Here is a 26217-nt window from a genome sequence, read left to right on the forward strand (position 1 = left end):
CCAGTTTAAAATCATAGCACTTTTAGAAGCCAGCGGTGTCCATGGCAGAGGAGGAATAAGCACGCAGAAGCTCTGTCTGAAGAGGCTGACTGTGTGCAGTGCCTTGCAGCACAGCAAGAAGCGCAATCCATGTCTCCTCAGAAGAGACCGTTGTAGTGCAGATAGTAAATTATCATGTTTGCCCCTTAGGACTTTATTAATTGCTCAAAAAGATCCCATGGAACAAAAGTAAACTTGCACTTGTTTAACAACATTTCAAGAGACTGTTAAATAGATTTTAATGAGAAGTGATGAAAGGGCTTTAACGGTTGATACGAAAGTTTAAAGAGAAAATTCAAGAATGTGCTTTCCTCCTTATTGTTAAGTTGTGAAGATCCCTTCTGAAGACTGTTCTCTGCCTTATAAAACACATCTCCGTCTTCTTTGATAAAATGAGAGGTCTATAATTTTTAGTGTGGAAGAAAACTACCTAAGTCACAGCAATTTGGGGAGGTAAATTCTGCATCTCCTCACCAGCACATGCAGTGCTTCAGTAAACTCTCCCTGATTATATTTATTCAGAAATGATCCGACTATGGCAGAGCATATAGATTCATAAAGTACAGTCGTGGTGCAAAAACAAATTTAATGCCACTGACGTAAATGACTGCCTACTTTCAGATGTAATCTGAGCAGTAGATTCCAGATGACTTGGTATATTTTAAAGTTTATGCCATTAAAAATGACAGTTTTGTCTTTAATGAGGTGTATATCAACTGTCGCTTTTTAATGGGAAACTGCATATCAATGATATTTCATAAACACATTTGTCTTTATTTTTTAAAATTAGCTTTCTACTGCTCTCTCCAAAGAAACACGCTTCAGCGGTAGCGCTACCTACTTGACACATCCTTGTTTAAGGCGGTTCAGTGGGCGCCAGGCATGTATGTAGACGCTTTGATATTCATTGGCCACACAGAAGTGAGGGATTAGCCTTCTGAGAAGTGCAGACTCATAATTAACTACAGAGAAGTACTTTATGTTGCCCATTTATAACAATCATTCAAATAATTGTATTCATCAGTCTTTATACAATGGATCAAGCCAATTAGAAACAGGAACACTTTCAACCAATCAGATTTCAGAACAAATGGATAGATTGCATCTTTACTCAGTTACCTCTATAATTTGTTGCATTACTCACCGCTTTCCCTTTAGTTGCCTACATCCCTAGTGGGGAGCACTCATGGATTCAAAACCTTCCTGGTGTTAATTGGCACCTGCCCTTGAATATTGGCATCAAGGCCGATGATGCGGCCACGTCTTCTGATAGCACCAGCCTAGCTGTGATAGTCATTTGGCTTGTGTAGAAAACAACTTACAAAACCCAAACTTTTATGACCATTTTTACATGAGTGTTTCCGTTACTTTGGGTTTTCTGAAAATAGTGCCATCAGTTTGCATTGCTTGTTTCCCGAGCATTTGTTTTGGCTGCTTTTGTGCTCTGGTTGGTAGTTCACTGAGTGTTACTCCCAAATCCTTAACTCAGCAAACACTGGACATGTACTTTGTGCTTGACTACAAAAGAAGGGAAAGATGAAAAATAAACAAGATGTCCCCTCTCTTAAAGACCTTGCTATGTAATAGGCCCACGAATATCTTCAAAAGTGACAAGTCCCATTAGAGAAACATGAGCGACCTGTGTGAATTAGAGCCGTTGGGCAGACAGGACTTTAAGCAGAGCATTGAAGAGCAAGGGAAGGCCTCCAGGATTGCCCAGCATGTTGGGGTGTTTAGAAAACATAAAGCACAAGGATGGGAAGCCATCTCCTGGCTGAGCCCCAGCCATTCTCTCTCTGCTTTGCTCTTTTAACTCAAATCAGAGCCCAGAGGAGAGCCATCACAGCTGGCCGACACTGGTGGTGAGGGGGGCACGGGCATGTCAAACCCCCACTGGAGTATCTCCTGACCTAACTGCTTTTTCAGCTTTGAGAGTTTTATTTTTCAAGAATACCTCTGATTTTTGAAATTTTCTTTTTTAAAACAACCATTTTGCAAATCGGATTTTCTGATGAAGGCATAGCCTGCAATCTGCAGTGAGCAGATGCTATACCATTTAAAACAAGTGCTACAACAGCATCATAAATTGATCATAAACTGCATTTGTCAGTACTGGCAAAGGATTTCAATTTACAGTAAAATGTGAAATGAAACTCACATCAGTATGTAACATGTAAATATATTTGTATTTAAAAGCTATATCGGCATCGACAGATACAATCGGGCTTTATTTATTTTTCTTTTTTGCATGCTATTATGAATGAGTGATTTTAGACATTCACCTTCATATTTCATGTGCTTTGAAAGTGGAGACTGAGGAATCCTTCTGCCTTGATTGTGTATCAATAACAAAATCAAATGATTGGAGAAATGTACTTACCTACGAATACATTCAAGCTATCCAAAAAGAAAGAGATAGCAAGAGATTTGGCTCATGTTTTTGAGACATTCATCCTCAGTTCTTAAGTGTTTTGTTTATGTCCCTTGAGGAATGAAAAGAAAAACGATTTGTTTTTACTTGTAAGGCCTTACTCAGTTGCCCAATTCCGCAGAAGAACTGGACAGTGAGGACCTCGCAGGTAAGGGCTAGTCATTGGGTAAGGCACTGCAGTGTCCGACCTGTGGGTGCTCTGTCCACGTCTACAAAATGCCCATTTGGTTTGTTGCACAATCAATCGATGAGCAATTGTGGATTTTGAGACTAAAGAAAAATCACTGTTATTAACACTGTTTTCCTCCCTCCCACCTCTCTTCCCTGTGGCAGCGGCTTGCGTATTCCAAGCGGGGGCTGATGCTGTGAATGCCGTGAGGTCAAGTCATGGTTGGGACTGTGCGCAGCCACTCCGTGCAGTAGCTTTAACCGAGGCTTACGTCCTCGGCGTATGACGGTTCAGGAGGACGTTTGTTGCATTATAAAGCACTTTAAGGGTGTTGGATTATGAGGCAAGATCTTTATTTGTAAAAACTCCTATGGACCTTTTACTGCCGTGGAGTCGGCTAGAAAAGCCTTGTCATCGTATTCTTGGACGTGGGGGTGGGGAGGGGCAGGACGGAAGGGGGCAACGGTGTGCACACACCGTGAGGCGAACTGATGATCCGCCGCAGACCTTTCCCCGCACACTGAGCTCTTGCAAAAGGAGGTTTCATGCTTGATTCCAGGATTTAGGTGTTACTAATCCAGAATAAGAAGCATATCCTAAAGGGGGGGCATTTAAAATGGTCAGAGCTAAGCCATTTCATGAGCTCCCGTCCCTGCCAACCAGCTGCGGCTTCGTGCCCGTTTTGCTCAGTCACTTCTTGGTGAATCAGTGAGGAGCCCCTCTCATCACTGGGAGGAACCAAGACCTGGCGTTGTAGGTGCCCCACAGCCTGCTGGGAAGAAGGCTCCGGGCTGCCCTTCAGTGCAGCTCCCTTGAAGAGCTGGTTGTTGAGGTAAAGCATTAAATGCAGGCCCCACCCAGGGAGAGGAAGCCAGCACCCACCACCAGTCCTCCAGAGGCCGTGTAAGTATTGCCTCCTCTGCTTCTGCCAGCCCCCAGGAGGCCTCCAGTTTCCTGTTAGGGGGCGCATCTCAGTCGGAGCTTAGCTGTCGGATGTGTCCTGGAGTGGGAGCTCCAGAACATGCCGGCCTCACTCCCTGCTGTGTGCCTGCCCCATAGTATGCCCACAGTGGGATAAGACACGTGGATGGGTTAGTGAGTTCCAAACCCCAGTGAATTTACAGAGATAAGTAAACAGAAGATTGAGAAGACAACCAGCCCATCAAGGAAGGGCTTCCTTTTTGCCTCTCAGCTGTGGTCTCTTTGGAAAAGTTGCAAACACCTTAACGTGAGTTTCTGTTAAAATGAGAGGAGACAAGTCCTCTCTGCATAGAAGGCAATGCAGCCATGAGGGATCGCTGCCTCGGTCTGTGCCACTCCACCTGAGAACACCCACACGGTGGCCGTGGCGTTTGGACCTTCTCAGGGTCCTAAGAAAGGCCGCGTTCTCTGTCCCTGACCCTCTTGGATATTAGCCACATGAGCATCCTTGCAGAAGTCGTGTTTCTCCTCTAGGAGAATGGGACGAGGCAGCCACCTCCCCTTCCCCACCACATCCTCAATGAAGGACTGTTCTGGGTCTCAGCTCCCCACCGAGTCAGACGCTGCCCTGCTGCTGTTCTCTCAATCACCCCAAGTCAGGAGCAATAAACCAACAACTGTTTGTGTTCATCATAACGCGGTTACATTAATCCTGGCACTGCTCCCTCCCCGCCTCCAGGAGCGCTGCCACCCTGCCTGCTGAACACCGCCGTCCATCAGGCGCCAGGCTGCCTTTGCATCTGGCTTGATGAACTAATCAAAAACTGATTAGCACCTTTGTTCAAAGGGGATGCTGATTAATCAATTACTATTGATTGTGAGCTTGACTTCGCTCAGTAGCAAAGAGACATCTGAAGAGGCAAAAAACAACCAATAAAAATTGAGCAGCTGTCATACTGTTTAAATTTATTAAAACAAAATACATTATTTTCTATGAAGCTGTCTTGAAATGGGTCAGTGAAGGGGAGCATATTGATTGAGAAAGGATGAACTTCTCAAATTTCTGTAGCCTAGAGACTGAATTCAATTATAATACAAGACAAACAGGTTAACACCTGCCTTAAACAGTCCATCAATAAATTAGAGTAGGTGTTGCCCGCTTAATGCTAAACTGTGGTAATGAATCATATTTCCATTCATTCCCGCTCTATCTCGGTGGAAATTTCATTCTTAATATGGATAAATGTTATATTCTGCATTTTCTTCAAAATGATAGTCTGTCTCCACTCTCCCCCTCCCCCCTTCCGCCCCCCCCCCCCCCCCCCCCACTGAGCACCACCTCCTCAGCTCAGGGCCGTTTCCTAAGCAACATGTGGCTCCTCCTCACCAGTGAGCCCATGACCCGTCTGGTGCCTCTGCATTAAGCATTGTGCTTGTGTAGCTCCGCGAGTGTTGACGCAGACCTGGGAGCTTCCACAGGTTGGCTTTGAGCCCTTCTGCTTGCTTTGTGGGTGTTAACTTGACAAGAGTTTTTAATTGTTTTATCAGTTACATCTGGTGACAGCTGGTGGTTATTGCCCCCCACATGGAGTAGAATAGCTTTAAGCCTCTTTTCCTTCCGTTTTATTCTAAAACTTTAAAAAAATGTCTCCAACTGCCGCAGCAATGGCCGGGCCTGGGGGTCTGTGGAGTGGAGTGCGGCGGCCAGCGCTCCGCGTGCCGAGAGCAGCCCATCAGCCTTCTGCTTTGCAGCAAAGGCGTGGCTGGGAAGTTCCAGAGCTGCATGCTTCCCCCAAACGCTTCCTCAGCTCCCGCCCTACACACGAGAGCGTGATCTGGAAAAGTCCTACAGCGTCTCCCTCGCACTCCATAGCAGCGTGTGGGTAGAGGCATGTTCTAAACGGCTTCGATAATCCAGCCAGGTGTTTAGATAATGGAAGCATTTAAAGGTCTTTGGATCCAGGTGATGTTCTGAGCTGGGATACATGACCGTCTGGTTAGTGTGACGGTGTTGTGAGGGACTCTTAACTAGCCCCCACCCAACGTGTGGCTCAGATTGGGCAAATAGGCAATTCCTTTTCACTGGTGGACTTGCAATGTTAGTGATAAAACAGCCAGAGCCAGCTGGGCTGGGCTGTGTAGACGCAGGCAGGGTCTGCCCCATAAACGTAAAATGTGTCATTGTTTACTCATATGTATACAGTATTTACAGCTTAGAAAGCTCTCACATATATTGATGATCTCATTTGTTCTTCATTCACTCAACACAACTGTTTGAGCTCCTGGCACGTGCCAGCTCTGAGCTGGGCTCCAGGGACGCAGCCGTGAGCGAGCCCAGCAGAAGCTGGAGCTGCCGCAGACCCCACGCGCAGTCAGGGTTGGTGGGAGACAGGCTCAGAGCACAGGAAACCCGTGGCCAACACTGTGAAGGAGACAGAGCCACAGCGGGACAGGAGAGTGAGTGTGGGCTGGGGAGGGAGGCCAGCCACACAGCTCACCCATGGAGGGGAGGCCCTTGGAACAGAAAGAGCGGGCCAGGACAGGCCAGACGTGGGAAGGTTTTCGGGGAAAGCCTGAAGGTTGTTCATCTCAGTGCACAGACGAGGAGCCGGGCTCCAGAGGTTACATGACTCACTCCGAGACCGTGAGGATTTGAACGCCTGGCTCCTCCTGCCTCTCTAGGAGATGGGGCTGGTTTGGAGCGGGTTCCCTCCCTGGGAATTCCATTCTCCCTCTGCTCTGGGGCCTTGGGAATCCTTTTCCTCTTGGGCCCTTTTCAATCCAGTCTGTGCATCCAGGACATGAGGAGGGAAAGTCGGGCCCTCCAGACCCATCAGCTGGAGAGTCACGTGCTGACTTCCCTGGGTGGTCTCTCCCAGCATTAAATCCAGCTTTTCCCTTCAAAGCCCTGACTCTCCTAAACCATGGGATTCGTTTCCCACTGAGATGGTGCTAAATGCCATGGGATAGTGCTTGATTGCAGGGGTTAAACCTGTAGATTCCCTTACTTTAAAATTCCATTTAGTACAAGGCATAGCTGATCAATCATGGCCCGCCCACACCAGCTTGCCCATGGTGCCCTCACAGTGTGACTTGGAACCTCATCTTATTGCTGATCTTCCCATGATCCAACATGCTGCTGTTTCCCCCGCTGGGAGGAAGGAGAGCATCAAATAGGAACTTCTCCAAATTAAAAAGCTGGTGGACTACAAGGCAGACTGCGAAGTCCAGCTCTGCAGGTTGGACACTGCATTTGGGTGACTTCGCCATATTCATTAATCCATCCTCACCCCCCAATGTCCGAGGTCCACGGAAGCATCTTTCTCCAGAGAGAGATTCTAGCGGGAAACGTGCCCTTGAAAATACTCCACAGTCCTGTCCTCTTGAGTAGATGTGTCCTCCTTCAAGGAGAACTCTGGTCCCACCCTCAGCGCCCTCCTGGTGCTTAAAATGGAAAAGGCGTTGCCCTCGAAGCCCTGTTCCTGAGACCGCAGAGCGGGCTCCGGGCGCCTCTCTGTCTCTGGGTGCGCTGGCGCTTGGGGGGACTCCTATTGCACAAGGTCATCCCCCGCCGCTTAGATTACATCAGTTCACTTGAGGAGGGAGAGAAGCGGATATGAAGAACCCACTTGTTCCTGTGTGTAGCTGACAACTAGTACTTGATACCTAGCACTCGGGTGGTTCACCTGAATCATGACTAGGTGACCTTCCGCCGCCAGGCTGCAGCCTTGGCCACGGCAGGAGAGCTGACCACAGTCCCATGTGCTGTTCTGCGTAGGAAAGGGCTTGGTGACTTCAGCTGGGCAGGGGTTGGGGCATCTCACCATCAGAAAACAGTGCCGAGTGTGCGGTACCACCCTTACCCCAAAGAGCGGATAGACGTTTGCCTTGAATCAGTGGTTAAGAACTGAATGGAGCCTCCGGCTTTAAGAAGGCGGGCTTAAACGTGGCAGACACTCCGAGTGCCTCTGCCGGACCAGCCCTGGCTGGGAGGCCGGCACCTCAGCAGCACGCAGACTCCCCAACAACCCTGGGAAATGTGTGGTGTGCTCAGGGCTCAGAGTAGCCGACAGACCACCTATGTCACAGAACAGTGACGAAGCCCAGCTTCCCCCTGATGGCAGTGTGCTTTCCTGGGGCCCCACAGGAGGTGGGGCCGTGTGTCTCCCCGGATCGGCCACGCAGGCCAGTTTCTGGAGGCCGGCGTAGGCCGGAAAAGCTACGCGCCCGATCCTGCTCGCTGGGTGCGGTGTTCTCACCCAGATGAGCGCGCACTGAGCCCTGGGCTCACCACGCGGGGCGGCTGCACACAGTTCCTCTGAAATGTTAGTGTAGCCGCAGTGACACCGCACGAATGAGGTGCAGCTGAAGGGATGTGAGGCGATGCGATGCCCGGGACACTGTGGACGAGGCTTCCTATTTCCCTGCCCTACACAACTCCTCCCGTTCACTCTGAGGAGAGGAAGGTTACTGCACGGCGGCCAGTGTGCCCAGTGAGTATGCACATCTTAATGGGCGAGCTGTGCACGTGTTGGATGCATTTACTGCTCTCTGACAAGAGGGAATTAAATGTCAGGAGGATTTGTAGCCTCTGTAATTGAATTGGTGCTGAGAAAAGCAGATCTTGAAGAAGAATAACATATTAGGATTAGCAAATAAGGTGGCATTTTGTCAGTGGCGCCATTCAGTGTGTTGCCCTTCGGTAATAAAGTTGTGCTTTTTAAATGCACACTTGTTTTTGTTGTCGTGGCGGGAGCTGCGATAGGTGACGGATAGGTGACGAGAATGAGCAGCTCCGTGATTCAGATGGTGCCTGGCTTTTTGGGTTGTTTTGTTTTGTCTTTGAGGCTAGATTTTGTTTTTGCGAGAGATTAGGGAAATCCACTGCCAGGCTTTCTCTTTTTTCCAACAAGAAGTCGCAAGTGCCACCCTGATCGTTAAGCTGCTTCTGAGAGAGACTCATCCCCCTCCAGCCCTCGGGAGCAGAGACAGCCTTTCCCTCCCAAACTCCGCATCTCAGAGTTTTCCATTAAAGTGACCCATCCAGCAAGTCTCCGTGCGGGGAGGCGGGACTAAGCCAGGGACAGAACTGTTGCAGAAAGCCGGCGGTTCGGACTCTCCTGCAGCCCCCGCAAGTGAGGAGGCCTGGAGGTGGAGCAGCTGACCTGTTCAGTAAATTCAAGTAGGAGGCCTGATATCTTCAGAAGCTGCTAAGGTCGGTGTGACCGCGGAGAGAACAGATGGCGCGTTTAAGGAGAGTGTCTGCTCCCCGAGTTTTCAATGGCCTCAGGCTGCAGCCTGGCTGCAAGGTGCCAGGGTGCCAGGTCCCCGTGTGCCAGGAGCTAGTCTGGGGTGTCCTGGCCCTTCCCTGGCTCCCTGTGGCTCTCACAGACCATGGTTGTGGCAAATTATGTTCCACAGCCCCGACCAGGCCCCAAAGTAGCCACAGACGCCGGGGCCTGGGGCAGCGCGGCTCTAACACAGGCAGCGGCTCTGGCCGCGAGGAGCGGTGAAAGGCAGCTGGGAGAGGGGAACCCTGGGAGGGGGACACTGCCCCCCACCAGCGCCACTTTTCTTGTCAGGCCTGGGAGCCAGGGCCTTCATGCCTCCTGCACAGTGCCCCGAGGAATGGGTGGCCGGTCACCTGGCCTGAGGGAAGGTCTGAGCAGCCTGGCCGGCCCTCCTGGGAGTTCCTGTGAAACGGGTTGTCCTTTCCATCTCTGAGGCCAGTGCGAGGCCCATGGTGGGAGCTGTGGCCTCACCGGGGGAGCCCGCAGAGCTTCTGTCAGCAGCTTATGGACGCTCCCCAGGACCTCGGTGGTCAGCTCTTTCCCAAAAGGAAAGCTAACTGGGCATGCTCATCCGTCCATGGGGTCCACCCCAAGAGACCGGGTGACACCAAGCCGCAGACAGGACTGCAGGCCGGACAGAGCCACACCGCGTGGGCACGCATGCCAGGCAGACACCAGGCTCGGTGACAGCCTGTCACCTGCGGTCCTGATGGGATTCTCACTCGGCGACCACCCTCGTGCTCGCTCTGCGGGGCTGGAGCCCCTGTGCACCCTCTGCACACGCACCACTGCACAGCGGCTGCAGTCCCGAGTGCAGCGCCAGCCCCTGCTCCTGGGAGGGAAGCACATCGTCCGCTAGACGACAAGAGAGGGCTGTTGGCCGAGGAGCAGGTTTTATAAACGTTAGCTTTCCCGCGTAGGAGCCGGGCAGCGGGAGAGACCACCTCTTTGGCTCTCTGTTCTGCCTCATTGAGCAAAGGAGCCAGACCTGGGAGCACATCCCCAGGAAAGCAAGCGGCTCTGGCCTGAGTGGAAGTGACCCCAAGAGGAGCAGGATCTGTGGGTGACAGTGGGAGGCACAGACATGCCCGAGTTCTCACTGAGAAGTGGCTTCTGGGGCCCCGCCAGACCCTTTCGGGGTCGGGATCTCCTTCAGCTCCAGGTTTCATCTGACTCATCAGCCCAGCACCTCTGAGTGACGGCTTGAGCGAGGCACCAGCCCCGGGTGCCCGGCCACAGTGCCCCGGCCGCGGGCGCAGGCACTCCTCCCACCTGGTGATAGGTGACCAGCGCTCACCTGCTGCTCGGCCACCGTGGGCACGTCCATGGCACCGAGAACTCTCCTCCCGGGTCCACTCATGGAAACAAAGGAAAGCGTGAGATGAGGCTGGGACAGCCCCGCTCTTCTTAGGGGCGCCCAGCACGCCGCCACCTGCCGATGGGCAGGAAGCCGGGTGGGTGGGGTTGGGGGAGGCACGAGGAGCTCCCAGCCTGCAGTGTCTCCTGGGAATGAAACATCACCACCTTCTGTGTCCGTCGGCAGTGACGGGAGGCGGTGGTGAGCCTTCCGATCTGAGTATCAGAAGCGAGCAGGAGCCTTCGCCCTCATAGGCAAGTGTCTGCCATGTGCATGGCCTGGAGGGCGGGAGGAGAGGTGGCACCAGGTGTGGATGTGGGCAGCAATGGAGCAGCCCGAGCTCCGGCGGCTCCAGCGTCACAGGGAGCAAAGACCAAATGACTCGTGTGGGCTGAAGAAATGAAGGCCACGGACGCTGCCCAGGAGGGTCTCGTTTTCCTTTATCAAGAGCTCTCTCTCGTGTGCGGGCTCGCTCTCTTTTCCTGGCTTCTAGAACGTTCCTGTGCCTCGGCATGGAGAGGCAGTCTTCTCCACGCGGGCCAGGTCTGCACTGGGTCAGCCATCGACGCTGCTCTCTGCTGTGCCCGTGCGGGCCCTGCCTTCCCCTCTTGCCTCGGTGCCTGGCACCCTCTCCTCATGGCCAGAACCGCCTCACTTCCCTCGCCAGAGCTAAGACCCGGAGGTAGCTGAGAGGCCCTCATGTGGCATTCGCCCTCAAGCTCCTGGCAGTTGGAGATGAGTTCATTCTCGTTCCCACAGACCCCTGGCATCAACAGCTCCCCGAGGAAGTCACAGTTTGCTGGCTTTCCTGTCGCTTTTGTCTCCCTGTGAGCAGTTTGAATCGGTGCCGTTGGGGCGAGAGACTCCGGTGTGTAAACATAGCCCCCCCAGCAGGTGCCAGCACCAAGGGGCACCCCAAGGGCAGTGCTCCCCTTCAGCCAGCTCTGGTGTCCCCTGGACGTTTCCGTGGCCGAGTTCTGCCTGGTTGAAGTGACTTCCAAGGCTCCGAGGCCTGGCGTCTGCACTAGGCAGCACTTTGGCCGGGAGGGGTTCCTCTCCCCCGATTTCGGGCCCAGCTCGTTAGACACGGTGCCGGAGGGGCTGGCACGTGGCAGGCGGGCTCACCAGCTGCTGCACCTGCACCGTCTCTGCTCCACGTCAGCACATCCCCTGTGGTCCTGGGCGGCCGCCGTGGCTCTCGTTCGGCGTTTCTGTTTGGGGTTGGGTTTGGGGTTTTGTCGTCCTTTTGGAGGTAACTTAATGAAACACTTGAAATACTTCATTTTAAAATTTAAGCTCTTTTAATTAAAGCCCTTTCCATAGACCCCCTCGGTCAGGAGTTATTTCCCCACGCCCTTCAGTACTTAATCTCAGAGCAGAATTGGAAATATCGATGGAAAGTGTAAATCATGCCTCCTGCTGAAAGCGTGGTATCAGGTTTCGGCTCAAAAGAGCACCATTACCTTTAGCTGTCACGGATCTGTACACTTGATCGATAAACTTCAAATATTATTAGAGGTGGAGGCTTCAGAGATTTGCTCTGTTCTTTGCCGAGAGTCCGAGATAAATCTTTCTTAAAAATGGACTTGGATCTGTGCTCTCGGTCTCCATTCCTCAGGCGTCCAGCAGCTGCAGGGACAGATTTATAGGCCATGTGCTGCTTGTACTGAAAGATTTAAATGGTAAATCCTTCACATATGACTTCACAAATCATGTAAAGTTAAAAGATTTTTACCGTTTCTGTTGCTGCTGTGCTTAAATTGTAAGGTACAGCTAGTAAATCATTTTAATGGAGGTGTCGTACTTGACTCAATAAAAAAAGAAAGACAATGGTTTAGCTTCCACTCCAAAATGTTAATGTATTAATCAACGGGAGAATAATTGTTTTTTACTACATTATAAATCCTGGGTGCCATTAGGATTTCAGCAAGGGGTGATGCAGCCAGTCCTAAATTAAAATTGTTTACCTTGCCATCCATCCATCCTGCACGGCCATCGCTCACTCGGGTCCCTTCCACGCTGTTCCCCAGCCAAGCGCGTCACTCCTCCGTCGGAAGAAGACATCCGAGGGAGTGATGTTATGAAGGAGAATTAATTGTGTTGTGGAGTGCTAAATTAATAAAATAGGAGCCGTCTGTGGCGACGGACCATCATTCCTTGCTGTCTTTCTGAAATAGGTCTTTAGGTTTTAGATTGAGGCTTCCTCCCTCACACATGCTACAGGGAGCAAGCGCACCACTTGTCTTTAGTCTCATAATCCTATTTATCTCTAGGCAGCTGTGGCTTGGAGCGCCTCACTTTGCCTGTGCCTGTGCCCAGCAGAGATTAAGACACTGGGCGGCCCGCCTCCCTCCACAGCTCCCGTTACTGCCGGAAGGTGCCATCCGCTCCGAGCGAGCGCCCTTGGCCAGGGCGGCCGCCCTGGTAGAGCGGCACCTGGGCAGATAGTGTGAACGCTCAGAGCAGCCAGGGCGATGGGCCCTTCCTTCCCCCGCTCCCTGCCTGAGCTGGTCCAGGCTCATTAGCGCCCTGAGAGGCTCTAGGGAAATGGCCTGTGGGCCGAGGGGCCAGGGCAGCACTGGCCAGCCCAGTCCGTCCCGCCTGTCACTCCTCCCACCTCCCGGTTGCTCTCGCTGACTCCTGCGGCCCTGCAGGCCGTGTCCCTGGGGCTTCTGGTGTCTGTGATGGGCTCTACATCCCTCTTCCTCTTCTGATCCCACAGACTCCCGAGCAGGTGAAGAAGGCTCCATCCGGGCGGTGGACCACGCCGTGATTGGCGGCGTCGTGGCCGTGGTGGTGTTCGCCATGCTCTGCTTGCTCATCATTCTGGGGCGCTACTTTGCCAGACACAAAGGTAAGCAGGTGCCTGGCCAGGCGGGGCCTCGTGCCCCACCGCCCACATCCGGGGACTTGGCAAGGTTGTCCTGGATAGGCAGTTAGGGTGATGTGGCCGCATGGCCTCTTTGATTCCTGAAATGGAGAGGGAAAGAAAGAAAATTTAGCAGCTGCTGATTAGGACTCTGAGAGTTGATGAGTAGCAAGCACTCCTTGATTTGGGTTTTCTCTAAATATAAAGCTTTATAGGTTGTTACTCTACAATCCATAATTGGGGACAGAGGGAAAACCACAGTCGGGGCTGGTGTGTGAGGTGGGGGTGAACCACACCGACATGGAGAGAGAACGCCCGTGACCTACAGCTTCCGGGGGCGGGTGTACTGGCTCCGCACCTGCCCCAGGCTCAGGTAGCCTGCCCACAGTGGCCAGAACACCTCCTTGGTTTGGTGTGCCTGGAAAGCCACATCAATATGTATTTTTTAGATTATCAGTGCAATTGATGCAAATTGCCATGAATCGCACACTTACCGGCTGTGCAGCCTGGATGGGCCTCCCCTTTTCCAGCGCTTTCCTCCTGCCCCGCTGCTCTGATCCCCCTCTCCCTGGGTAATTTATTCTTCCTCCTCTTTGTCCACCCTTGTCTCTCAGCTGTTTTTCTTGGTGCTGTGCAATGAGCTTGTGGGGCTTCCGATAGATGGACTCTAAGCGCTTGCATACCGCTCGCTTGTAGAACTTGCGTTTGGAGAGTTTCCCTTAAGCTCAGCAGTGGAAGTCCAAGGTCCTTGACAACCGCCTTCAGGATCCAAAGTGCCCGTCTCAGGCGTGAAACTGCTTGGGGTCTCGGGGCTATGCTCACACCCAGGAGCAGACTGGCCGAGAACCCGCCGCCTCTCGAGGCTGAGCCAGGAAGTCAGGCCAGAGAGCAGGGCAGAGGTCTGCTCGGCTGGGGAGAGCGAGGGGAGAAGCAGAGGAAAGAGGGCCCCAGGGGGACACTGGCTGCCTGCCTTCTCAGACTTGTCACTCGGGAAACCTGAAAGCAATGGATTTTGTTGTGTTTTTTTTTACCTAAGAGTTTCTATGAAGACAGTGTATAGTGGGAGCAGGGCTATTTGATTATGACATAGGCAGTGTAGGCCTATGTCATAACATACTTTCTCCATGTAAACTCCTGGGACTTGGTGATAAGAGTGTCACCAACTTTGTACCGTCCTGTCTGTTGTCACTATGAAGTGGCCGTGCCAGTTAGCAAATCCATGAATCTGGGTCCGGTTAGGGTTGCTGTGAGAGAGACTCGCCCGCAGCTTAAGGCAGACCCAGCCTTGACGAACGTCAAGCTAGTTCTGCACCTGCGACCCACCCGCAGCAGAAGCAGGAGCCAGTCAGACACCCTGGCGCGTGCGAGCGCATTCTCGCTCCCAGAGGCACCAGAGACTATAGAGACAGGAGGCAAGGTTCGCTGGACGACTCGAGGTGGCAGTGACGTCATCAGGGCCCTAATTCATCTATTGGCTAATTGCTCTTTCTTGCTTTGGTCCTTAATCATGTCTGTGCATATATCTGGTCATTGGTCCGGGCGTTGCTGTGTATGTGTTAGCCAGCAGCTCTCCAGCTTCTGCATTTTTAGCTCCCACTCACGTCTTCCTCTGCCGCATCCCCTGGTCATCATCACTGCTCTAATGTCTCATTTGCCGAGTTATATCGCAGCGGTTCAGTCGGCGTGGTGCCTGTGGAGCCCCGGATCCCCATTGTCTCGCCCACCCCCTCTCTCCTCCCATCGTTTTCTCCCCTCTGCTGCCTGCACTCACTGCGCTGATGATGGCCGCAGAGCCAGTTGCCATCTCTGTGCCACTGGACACAGAGGCCATCAGACAGTCACGGTGCTTTACCCCTTCATCTTGCAGGTACATACTTCACTCATGAAGCCAAAGGAGCCGATGACGCAGCAGACGCAGACACAGCCATAATCAATGCAGAAGGAGGACAGAACAACTCCGAAGAAAAGAAAGAGTACTTCATCTAGAGCAGCCTTTCCTTCCCATGAGGTGTCCCGCTGGCCCTATTTAGATGATAAAGAGACAGTGATGTTGGAACTTGAGAGACATTCGTGTGATTTTTTATGAATGGGTGGAAAGGCGCGAGACCTGGAAGGCTTGGGATTTGCTGTATAAAAAAAAAATGTTCTTTGAAAAGTACACTCTGCTGATTGACACCTCTTTTTTTGTGTTTTTTTTTTTTTTAATTTTTATTTCCTCCTACCAAGTCAAACTTGGATGCTTGGGTTTAGTTTGGGTAGATTGCAGAAAATTCTGTGCCTTGTTTTTTGTTTGTTGCGTTCCTTCTTATTCCTCTTTGTGCGCATTTATTTTTCAAAAGATGTTTTGATTTTTTTTTTTAAATCTCCCATTTTGGAATTTGCCTGCTGGGATTCCTTAGAATCTTCCCCCCCTTCCCCTTATTTTGCTATTGTTTTTACTTTTTTTGTTTATTGCTGAAGTAACTGCTTTGTGTTCAAAATTCAGTTTCATAAAAGGAGAACCAGCACAGCTTAGATTTCATAGTTCAGAACTTAGTGTATCCATATGCATTCTTCTCTGTTGTTGTAAAGATTTGGGTGAACAAACAATGAGAACTCTTTGCTGCTGCCCATGTTTCCAATACGTAGAGCAGTGAAGACTAGAAACGTAGACTGTGATTCAGAAACTGTTCTGTTTGCTGTGGAACTACATTACTGTACAGGGTTATCTGCCAGTGAGGTGTGTCGCAACGAGGTGGAATCTGTTTTTCTTCTGTGTCTGTAGAGGGCTCCGTGTAGCTACCCCACACTGTCCAGAGGGTTGGGCTGGAAAGAGCTCCTTTTTTCATGCCCTCGCAGACCTGACAGGGAGGGCTGTTCCTTTTGTGTAAGCGGACAAATGTGAGTTGCCACAGGAGGGGACACAGGGCGGGGGAGCGATAGTTCTGCTCCGGTTGTTTCTGTTCCAAATGATTCCATCCACCTTTCCCAGTCGGCCTTACTTCTCACTAATTTGTAGGCAAGAGCAAGTCGGTGCGATGGGAGCATGACTGAATGGGACAGGTCTTCCCTTTGTGCTCAGCCCGGAAGGGGGTGGATGTGGCCTGCATGTACTGTATATTACAGATATTTGTCATGCTGGGATGTCCAACTCAAACCCGTGTGAAACTTTCCTTCCTTCAGATCAGGCTCGACAAAGGCAGGAGGTCCAGAAGGAGGCCAGTTCTCACGCTGGTCTGCGTGGACCTCCGTTCCCAAAAGGTCAGAGCAGAGGTGGGGAGCCGCATGCAGGGCTTTTCAGTTACTTAATCAAAACTCAAATGTGAGTGTTTTTATCTTTTTACCTTTCATACACTAGCCTTGGCCTCTTTCCTCAGCCTTAAGAACCATCTGCCAAAAAATTACCAATCCTCGCATGACAGCAGCCATAGTGCATAGCTACTAAAGAAGCCACCGGAGGGCGTCGTGGGCGGAGCCTGGGGGAAGGGGAGGAGTCAGTTCTCTACATTTTCTAAAGGCAGGTACGTCTAGGAACCTAGAAGTAGTCCTGAAGGATAGAGACAAAACTCTTACCAGGCGTCTTGGTAAGGCCCCAGACTCCAGAACGCAGTCCCTATAGAAAGATGGCATCAAAAAAGATAGATCTATATATATATAAATATATATTATATAACATTTTCAGTGAGTAACTTTGGATTTTGCAAGGTGCATTTTTACTATTGTTACATTATGTGGAAAACTTACGCTGATTTATTTAAGGGGGAAAAGTGTCAACTCTTTGTTATTTGAAAGCGTGTTTATTTTTCTTGTCTTTACTTTAACCTTTGATAGAACCATTTGCAATACGGGGCCTTTTGGGAGCGGACTGGCTCGAAAGAGGAGATCCACCGAGCAGCTCCGTCTCCCTCTCCCGTCCCGAGGCACTAACCCAGACAAAGGCCACAACCAACGTCCCTTTTTCACGGAATTTTATAACGTGCAGCTCTCTCCCGAGCCCCTAGCTCCCATCCTGACCTAGCGTGACCAGATCAAAGGGTGAGAATCATTGGCATGTTGTCGACAGGGTTTTTTCAGTCATTCTTTTGAGGAAAACAAAAAAATGAAACGTAGCATCGCTCACAGAATTGGCATCTCCGTTTTGGGACCGCCCATCTTTCTGTTTTGAGACGTGTACAGTAGTGCAGTGTTCCCGATGTAACTTTATGGCTTACAATGTTGACATGTCTCAGGTCCATGTGTTTTGATTGGTGTTTTCCGTCTCAGGTAGATCGCTAAGTGTAGGCCCCACACATTGGAAAAAAAATAAAATAAAACCAAGCAAAAACAGGAAATTCTGGGCTTTAGTTGTATATTGGTTCATGTATTTTTCTTCAGTATACAGTGCGCTGTTTGAAATGTATTGTTGAGTATTACTTTGTACAGGTCGGTCACTTTTTTTAGAGTGAAGAAAGAACAAACTTGTTTTTTGTGTTTTTTAAAGGAATATAAAATAATGAAGGATGTATAATTGATGCCAAATAAGCTTGTTCTTTAGTCACACCGACGTCCTATCTCCCTCTAGGCCAGTTCTGTTGCTAAGGTGTCCATGGACGGTGTTACGGTGTAAGAAACTCCATATCCATATGTTCCCATTCGCATTTTGTATTGGTTCATGTATACCATTTTTACAAAAGAAAAAAAAAAGAAAAAAAGAAGTACTATAAAATATCTGTCTTCTTAATAAAAAAATTAATGTTACAAAGTGATCCTTTAATCTCATTATGAACTTTTTAATGGACGTTTCGCGGGCCCTGGTCCGGCTTTCTCCTCAGGACCTTGCGGACCGGAGCAGCCACAGGCGCTGGGAAATCTGCCGGCCGGTTGCTCTGATCCGATTCCTCCCGCTTCCTCTGCTCATCCTTCCTGTCCTTGTTCTCTCCTCCCCTCAGTGGCCAGGTGGGCCAGGTGCCTGGCAGTGCGGATCAGCGGTTTGTGCAGGTGCGGGATGCAGAGGCGGGCCAGCTGGGACAGGCCCGCCCTCCGTGGACCCGCTCCCCCACCCCCACCCCCACCCCCACCCCCAGTTTCCCTGTGTTGGCTGCTCCACCTGTCTCTTCTTTGGGATTCTGTGTCTTAATAATTCATTCTGCCTTCTTCATTTCAAGTTCTCTCCTTTAACGGAAAGACTCGCTGCGGAGGACTGGCTGCCGCCCACGGAAGATCACTCTCACTTGCTGTCTAGGCTGCGGGGACTCCGGCCGGTGCACTGCGCGCTCCAGTCTGTCCTTGCCTTGCAGGCCACTGGAGTGAGCCATGGCTGGGCTCCCGGGGCTGAGCGCTGATATGTCTGAGCGGCCCCTCCCACTCCCCCGGGGTTTGCTCTCCCTTCTCTGGGCCCGGCCTGGGGAAAGGCCACGGGAGACAAGGTGAGCTCTAGGAAAGCCAAAGGCTCGGTATCTCATTTCAGCCTCCTCCCTCCTGGCCCGCCTCTTGCCCGCCTGTAAAAACCAGTCGCCCAGATGTGCAGCGTCAGTCCCACCCCTGGCAGCAGGAGGTGACCCTCAGCCTGGGCCCGGCCAGCATGTCAGGGAGCCCGGCTGAGCTGGGCTTGGAGAAGGGAAGTCAGTGAAGGCGGCTCTCTGGAGGAGCCGGGGCCCCAGCTGGACCTCCGAGGGGTCTAGAGGACAGGAATGAGCCGCAGGGGCCCAGGGCAGTGAGCCCGCGGCCTCTGGCTTGCATGGGAAATAAAGGGAAATGGGATGAGGTGTGGAAGGTGGGGCAGTCTCATGGCTCGAGGAGTGGAGATGCCAGGGCCTCTGCCAGCCCCTGCTGCGGGCAGGGAGCCGCAGGCAGCACTGTCCATCCAGCTGTGTGGACCGTCTGCTGGAGGGGATGCTGAGGAGAGATGGAGACTGTGTACTCAGAGGGGCCTGGCCTGCTCCACCCTGTTAGCTGAGACCTCAGGTCTGTGGGCAGGTCATGTGCCCCTGAACCTGCCTTAGACCAGCGGTTCTCAACCTGGGGGTCGAACGACCCTTTCACAGGGGTCACCTAAGACCATCGGAAAACACATATATAATTACATATTGTTTTTGTGATTAATCACTATGCTTTAATTATGTTCAATTTGTAACAATGAAATTGGGGGTCACCACAACGTGAGGAACTGTATTAAAGGGTCGCGGCTTTAGGGAGGTTGAGAACCACTGCCTTAGACCCTTTCTCTTCACCATTCATCAGTGTTGTTATTCCAGACCCCGTGTAGTCACACAGTATGTTTAGTGTCGCCCCTCCCCTCACCCCCACCCCCCGTCTGTAACATGAGGTGGGAGTTTCAGCTGAAACCTGGCAGAGACCCAGGAAGTCCCTGCCCTGAGGCACAGGGCGGGTGAGACATTTCCCTTTGAGTCCCATGGGGTATGCGAAGGAGAAGGCGCCAGAAGAGTCCCGGCGGGATGCATTCCTGGACCTTCCTTTGGTCTGGGAGGGAAATGGCCCTGTTTCCTCCGGGAGTGTTCCAGTGTTCGGGCTGCTTGCCTTCCCCACACATGCCAGCTGGGACCGGGGTGAAGTGCGGGTGCGCATTGGCGTCTCGCCGTCCGTCCTCGTGCGGCGGAACTCTCATCCTGCCGGGCCCGACTGCGGAGGGGTGCTCCTTTGATTCTGTCGTCCAGACCCTCAGAGCAGCCGTGGGTCCCCACGCTACAGACTGCTATGGGAGGGCTCTCTTTTAGTATAAGCTCCTGCCCAAGGCAGGTACGCACCCCTTCTTGCCAAGACTCAAGGGTCCAGCCCTTAGGCACGAATAGCTGGCAGCCGAATTCCTTCCGAGTGAAATGTGTATCCACAGCCACACGGGAATAGTTTGGAAATATTTCCGAAGGAAGCCCTTGGCTGTCCTGGCCCTGCCCAGGAGAAGGCAGAGGGGATGGTGGCCACCATCCAGTGACCTTGGGGGCCATGTGTGAAGTCGGCGGTGGGCACATAACAGGCATGAGCGAGCAGCATTGATTACGGGGAGGCGAGGCAGCACCGGGTTGCGCGAGTCTCCCTTGTCCTTAGTCACCAAGTCTGTATCGCAGACGTGACATCTGTGAGTCCCTCCTCAGCACGAGCAGCTTTCAGGTTGGCCTTGAAGAAATCAGCCTCCCGCCCGAGTTCCGTGCGGTGGGTCCCGTCATCCTCCGCGGCCTCATTGCGGCACGTGTGAGGGACCTTCCGAAGGCGGCGTGGCATGCGAGAGGAAACCGTATTTCTTGCCTTACCCGTGTTTATCTCAAAACTGTGGCATATACCTCTGACAGGAGCCATGGGATCTAATGCACCCACAGCACACCCCCCCACCCACATTCGCATGTGCTCAAATAGGGATATTAGCACGAGGATAATGTGAGCACCCCAAAACCAAGGCTTGAAAGCAGAAATCCAATCCTCCACCTCCAGGTTCTTTTTGTACACAGGAAATTATATTTGTTCTGATTTTTATATTTTTTATGTTTCATTCCAAAGTGAACATAAAATTGTCTACTGCCCCTAGTGGTCAGTTCTGGGAAATACAACTCCAGCCTCACATTTAAATTTGGAAATCATTCCTACAAGGAAAACCAGACTTCAAGTCGCCAGCTCTGTGGGTCTCCACATGCACAACCACCCTCAACTACCATTTAACTCCATCCGAGTCCTTCAGGGTGTTGAGCTGTGGGGCGGTGATGCTGGGGAAAGGACTTCTCCAGGTGCCCACCAGACCCACCAGGCTCACCGCCACATTTCAGCCTTAAATCATCTTCCTTAAGTGCCGTCTGCCTCAGGTTAATTAACCACCAGGCGTAAACTTGCTGTCACCAGCAGGAAGTGCATCCTGAAGTCAGCAATGTTACGATTGCAGCTTCTAATACTGTTTATCCTGCATTAGTGTTTATTTAGGGGGGGAAATTGATCCAAAATAGATATTTTAGTCTCCCAGAGCTGGTGTTGGAAGAGCCTAATGCAAGCCTTTAATAGCAAGCAAATATTTAAATCCCTTAATGGCTGCTGAATGTGGAAATGTGCGACTTTATCACTGCTTTTGGTTTGTTTTCTCTGTAGTTGAGTATTTCATCGTTAGACTTGCACGGGATGCTGGCAGGCTCAAGTTCAGCTAATCCACGAAAGCTGTTTGCCCAGACACCGCAGACCCGGTTAAAAAGTGTTGCTATGGAAGGAAGTCTTCACACTAATCAGCCTTTGTTAGCTAGTGACCAAATTACTATCCATCTCTCTCTCTTTCTCTCCCTCTCTCTAGGCCTGTTCTCTCTAACCTCCTCTCCCAGAATAAAGTGATGGGGCAGCCATAGTGTTGCAATTAGGAGCATGAATCTTTTATCGTTTGGACAAGGAAGGGAACATGCCATCCCTGTCAACTGAAATGTCCTACTTGGGTTTTTGCTCCTGCTCCCCTGCCAAAGCTCATTGCTGCTGCTGAAAGCGTAAACCGTTCACAGCTGCTCTTGGTGGCTTGATTCCTAACACAGCCAGAAATGTAGCCCGGGAGATGCTTAAGACAGTTTATGGAAAATAATCGATTTCCTTGCAGAGACACCCATGCACCGAGAAGGCGTTGAGTCCTGTGAGACCCAGCCAAGATCACCAGTTTCCTCCCTTTCTGCCTTTAGTTACAAAGGCGATTGCTTAGAGAACGCAGGGCCCCTTCACTCCTCTGTGTTCTCCCGGTTGGTTTCTCTCCGCACCCACACGCCTCTGGCTGTGACCGCCATTGTCTCACCACTCACCGCCGGCAGCCGGGAGACTGAAAGAAGCAGTGCCTGCCGGAATAGAGCGAAAAGGAAGCCGCAGAGCGCGCGGAGAAGAACCCGGAGAGCCCGCCGCTGAGACCCGAGCCTAGGCCCACCAGCCCAGGGGCTCCGGAGACAGGTGGCCACGCCCGTCCAGCACCAGGATGGGTCCTTCCCTATGTGGCACCCCCGTGTGGCCATCGGGAAGGCCAAGAAGTGGTGTCATTAGTTCAGCTGGCCTCAGCGATGCAGCCCCATCGCCGCTCTGCCTCTCGGCACAGCCTTAGTTAGCAACCTCTGAGAACGAAGCTGCCTTTGGCCGGCCAAGAGGGAGTGGCCACTCAGTCACAAATGTTTGGGAGGAGGCGAGGATGAAAGAGAAAACAGTGCATCACAAGGTTGCAGCCGTTTCTGCAAGTGTATGTCCAAAGCCATGCGTTTCTTCACCCCGAGTGCCTCCCCAGCCATGCCAGGAGGGGAAGTAGAGGCAGGCCCCGGCCACACCTCTCGCCCTCCCACTCCAGTTGCAGCCCAGTGGCCGCATCTCCCCCACTGTTTTCGTTCTCAGCTTCTCCTAAATGGAAACCATTAATCATACTAAATTGTGCAGTGATTCTGTGATAGGGAGAATGCTGATGGCAAAAATCATTCTCCTTTGTTGTGCCAGGCAGGCAAAAGGCAGAAGTATTAGCGCATTGCCCTGCCTGGCTCCTTGCAAATGCTGACCATGTGTTTGCCCACGCAGCTGCCTCTCTGCACACGGTTTATTTTAGCCCTGGGCTGAGGCACTCCCACTGTGGGCAGAAAAGGAGGCGACCAGACACCTCTTCCTGGCTTTAAGGACTGCCCGTGAGACTTGTAACTGGCCACTCCCTGAAGTCCCTCCGAGGCCCCAGGTCAGGGCAGGGAGGGGGCTCATGGGTGAGCTGGTGGGGGCGCGGTGCCCCCCACACGCCTCTGCCAGCTGAATTTCAGAAGCAGCCAGGTGTGGGTACCAAGGAGGCGTTTTGCCTTTCAAAACGTGATGTCTGCTTCGCTTTCCACAAGCCTCTTTGTAAGCCACCCTTCTGAATTAGAATCATTTTCCAAAAGCTCTTAAGCTCTGATTAATGCCGGGCTGTTTTTAACAATCATCCTGCCAGTCTTGAGCGGCAGCCGCTGTGGATGATTGGGAGTGTTCAAAGGCCAGCCAGGAGTTTGTTGACAACAAAACCCGTAAGAGCCCAGCCAGGCAGCCACAAAAGGTGGAAAGCAAAGGCACCGTTTGGGCTTAGCTGGCTCTCTGCTCCCAGCGTTTCCCACTGGAAGTTTGATTGAACGCACACAATGCACTAGGACCCGGCTGTGAGCATGCCTAGGTGAGCGGCTGCCCGCCTGGCCTTTGTGTGAACCAGTGAGCAACATGTTTGGAGGCCCTGGTTTATTTATGGACGCGCGTGGCTCATTCCTGCCGTCCCCAACATGGCCAACATCAAAGACCGGGAAGGAAGCACGGTCGCTTTGCTCCGGGCTGTTTACTCCCGTGAATGCTGAGCAGGGCCAGGCCTGGACACGGGGCTCCAGCTCCACGGAGAGTGTGGCCCTTCCCCAGCATGTGCGTTAGACCAGTGTTTTCTCTTGATCTTGGCGACGTCATGCTAGAGTCTCCATCTGCTTGACGGCTCCGTCTGAAGCTCTGGTTTGAAATGTCCATGATTACGGATTTACTTAGGCTCGGCTTCAGGTGGCCCTTATTTCTAGCTCATTACTTCCACCGGTAGGAAGGGGTCAGCTCCAGGTGACCAGTGAATTTGTGAATTTGGTGTGATGGACAGATTTGTGTCTCAGTCCAGCCCCACCACTGCACTAGCTGTTCCATTACATCACTGCCCAGGGAGAGCAGGCTTCTGGGGGTAGCTTGGAGCTCTCATTAGCTAACGTCCAATAAACTCCCGTCAACCGGAGTAGACAGGAGCCCCACCCTGTGTTCAGCGTGGCCTTAGGGGTGCCGGTCATGTTCCCTCATGGTCCCTGTGGACTTCAAGGCCCTCCCTTCTGAGGCTGAATGAGTAGATTCCTGGTGTTGGTCTCCGGGTCCTGTTTCTGCCTTGGCGAGAAGTGCCCAAAAGGAATCTACCAGGTACTCTCCGCATCCCCACGCTACTCACTAAGATTCTGCCGGCTGTTCAAGGGCCTCAGTGGGACAACATCCCCTCCAGCACAGCGCCTGCCTTAAGACCACGAGGCTTTGAGGAAATGAAGTTTCTTCAAACCTGCTCCAACCCAGTTCTCCATGAACAGCACCATTAGTCACTCAACCTAGAAACTGGGAGTCATTCTAGATCCTTCCCTCTTCCCCAGCTCCCCTTGGCCTGGCTCCCAGTTCCTGCCCACAGCCCTCCCCACACCCCTGCTTCTCCAACTCCACCCAGCCTAGCCACCCCCATGGCCCTTGCCTGCCCTGGCCCCGCCTCCAGCCACAGGAATGTAACAGCCCCAACTTCCAGCTTACACTGGGTTAAACAGGGTCCCTCCACTGATGGGAAAGGACTCCTGGTGACCTCTGAGGGCAGAATGAACCCAAATCCTCACAGTCTGCTCTCAGTTCAGTCTCACCAGGTGACCCCCACCACTCAGACCCCTACCCGGGCCCTTTTCACTTCCATTCGCACCTGTGTGCCTTTGAAGATTCCAGAAGAGTCCTCCCTGGGCGGCTTCTCTGAGCTTTCCCAACCTGAGCGTCATGCTTTCCTGAATTTGTGTCCTTATCACTTACCTGAACTGCGTGCTTGCCTTTCTGTCTCCCTCAATAAAACCGTAAGTTTCTTGAAAGGAGAGACTGTCTGATCCCACTGAGTCCCCAAAGCCATGCCGGGATCTGAGCCTGTGCCCAGTAAATTATCAGAGAGGGTTTTGTTTCATCCGTGGTTGGCTGGGCCTCTCAGCTGCCCGTCCCTTCCTGGAAACATCGCGGTAAGCTGCTTGCTTTCTTCTTTCTAACCAGCGACTCTAGTTTCCAGAACTCCCTCTGTCTGCTTGGTTCCATTTGATGGGTTTGGTTTTGACTCTGTTTCTTGCTGTCCTCGTCAGCATCGTGTTCCCAGTCTCTCCTTTCTTCTCTCTCTCTCTGGGTTGTTTTGTCCATTAGGGTCAATATGGACAGAGAAGAGTTGTAAACATTTCAAGGGCTCCAACATACAGAGAAGAAAACTATAAAACAAAAGGATTAAATGTTTAATTAAATATCTACAAACCTCTCATGTTTGCAACCAGCAAACTGCAACCAACCTAAGCTGGTAACGACGTGTAAATTGTATTCAACGTGGGTTGTAATGTATTTTATGTGATTCGGAACAGAGCCTCTGTCAAAAGAGGTCCTGGAGCCTGCGGAGGTTTTGAAACAGCCCCACCCGCTCTCTTTTCTTCTGCTCTTTCACCCTCTTGCCCTCTCCACTCTCCTCCTCTGGGTTTTGCACTCCAACCCTGGGCAGACAGACCAGGTCCAGAAGGGGGCTGGGGCAGCTGCCGGCTCTGTGCTTGTGTTTGGTGCGTGGGAGGGGTAGGCGGGTGGCCGTGAGCTCTGACTCCAGGAGCCAGCACTGAGAGTACTGCTTCCAGCTGGGCCTGGATCCGTCCCACGACCTTGGGCAAATGGCTTCCTCCCAGGCCGGCTCTTCATCTATTAAGAGCCTCCATCCCAAATTGTTTAGAGTTATTTGTTTGTGAAGTATGCTGACATCTCAGATCAAGGCATGGTAACAAGCAAAAATACTGCTGTTGTTATAGTGCATTTAAGACCCCAAATAAAACGTGTTGCCAGCTCTTGAGCTGAAAATGTAAAGCTGTAATAATTGCCGCCTGATTCCACTGTTGCTTTACGGTATCCTTGCCTTGCTGAGATCATCCCATTTTTGCCCTTTTTCTTAAAAAAAAAAAAAAAGAATAAAGGTTCCTTTGTGAAGAATGGATTTCATTTAGTAAATAATTTTGACTTGTGTGATTACTTCTGTGACTTCTCCCTAACAACTGGGCTTCGCCGAGAAAGCCTCCCCACCCCGTCCCCCATCCGGCTGCCCCCCGAGGTAATTGTGCGATTAGGAAGAAGTGGCTGGGCGCCTCGCTCCTCTGTATTTTACGCTGGGCGTCTGACTTGGACTCCCCGCTTGCTGGAGTGGGCGAGCCAGCCTGTTATTAAAAAAACAATTATGCTGTTAAAAACTCCGGAGCTCCACAAGTGCGGAGCATCGATTGGGAGCGCCGGTCAGTTATCACCAGAAGGTCCTGACAACACACTAATAGGTTTTTCTGAAGATCCAATCACATTTTCTAGGCAGAGGCTTGAGGTGTTCCACATGGGATAATGCTTGTCCTGGCTGGTATTGATTTCAGCAGCTCGCTCCTCTCCCCTCACTGCCTCACACCCTTCCGCTGC

The 26217-nt window shown here is 51.8% G+C and overlaps 1 protein-coding gene across 6 annotated transcripts in view; it reads left to right on the forward strand.

Moving 5' to 3' along the window:
• The window catches only part of CADM1 (cell adhesion molecule 1), a 349165-nt gene extending 331364 nt beyond the window's left edge, over positions 1–17801 (forward strand). For 2 of the 6 annotated variants that reach the window (XM_036324268.1, XM_036324270.1), the window contains 3 exons: positions 2565–2618; positions 12931–13062; positions 14945–17801. In XM_036324268.1, coding sequence (XP_036180161.1) covers positions 2565–2618; positions 12931–13062; positions 14945–15063 — 305 coding nt within the window. In that variant the 3' untranslated portion in view covers positions 15064–17801. The remainder of the gene's footprint in view (positions 1–2564; positions 2619–12930; positions 13063–14944) is intronic. The other 4 variants (XM_036324269.1, XM_036324272.1, XM_036324271.1 and 1 more) reach the window with 2 other exon arrangements.
• The last annotated feature ends 8416 nt before the right edge of the window (positions 17802–26217 follow it).

This window comes from Myotis myotis, unplaced genomic scaffold (genome assembly GCF_014108235.1).
Source record: "Myotis myotis isolate mMyoMyo1 unplaced genomic scaffold, mMyoMyo1.p scaffold_m19_p_10, whole genome shotgun sequence".
Lineage (NCBI taxonomy): Eukaryota > Metazoa > Chordata > Mammalia > Chiroptera > Vespertilionidae > Myotis > Myotis myotis.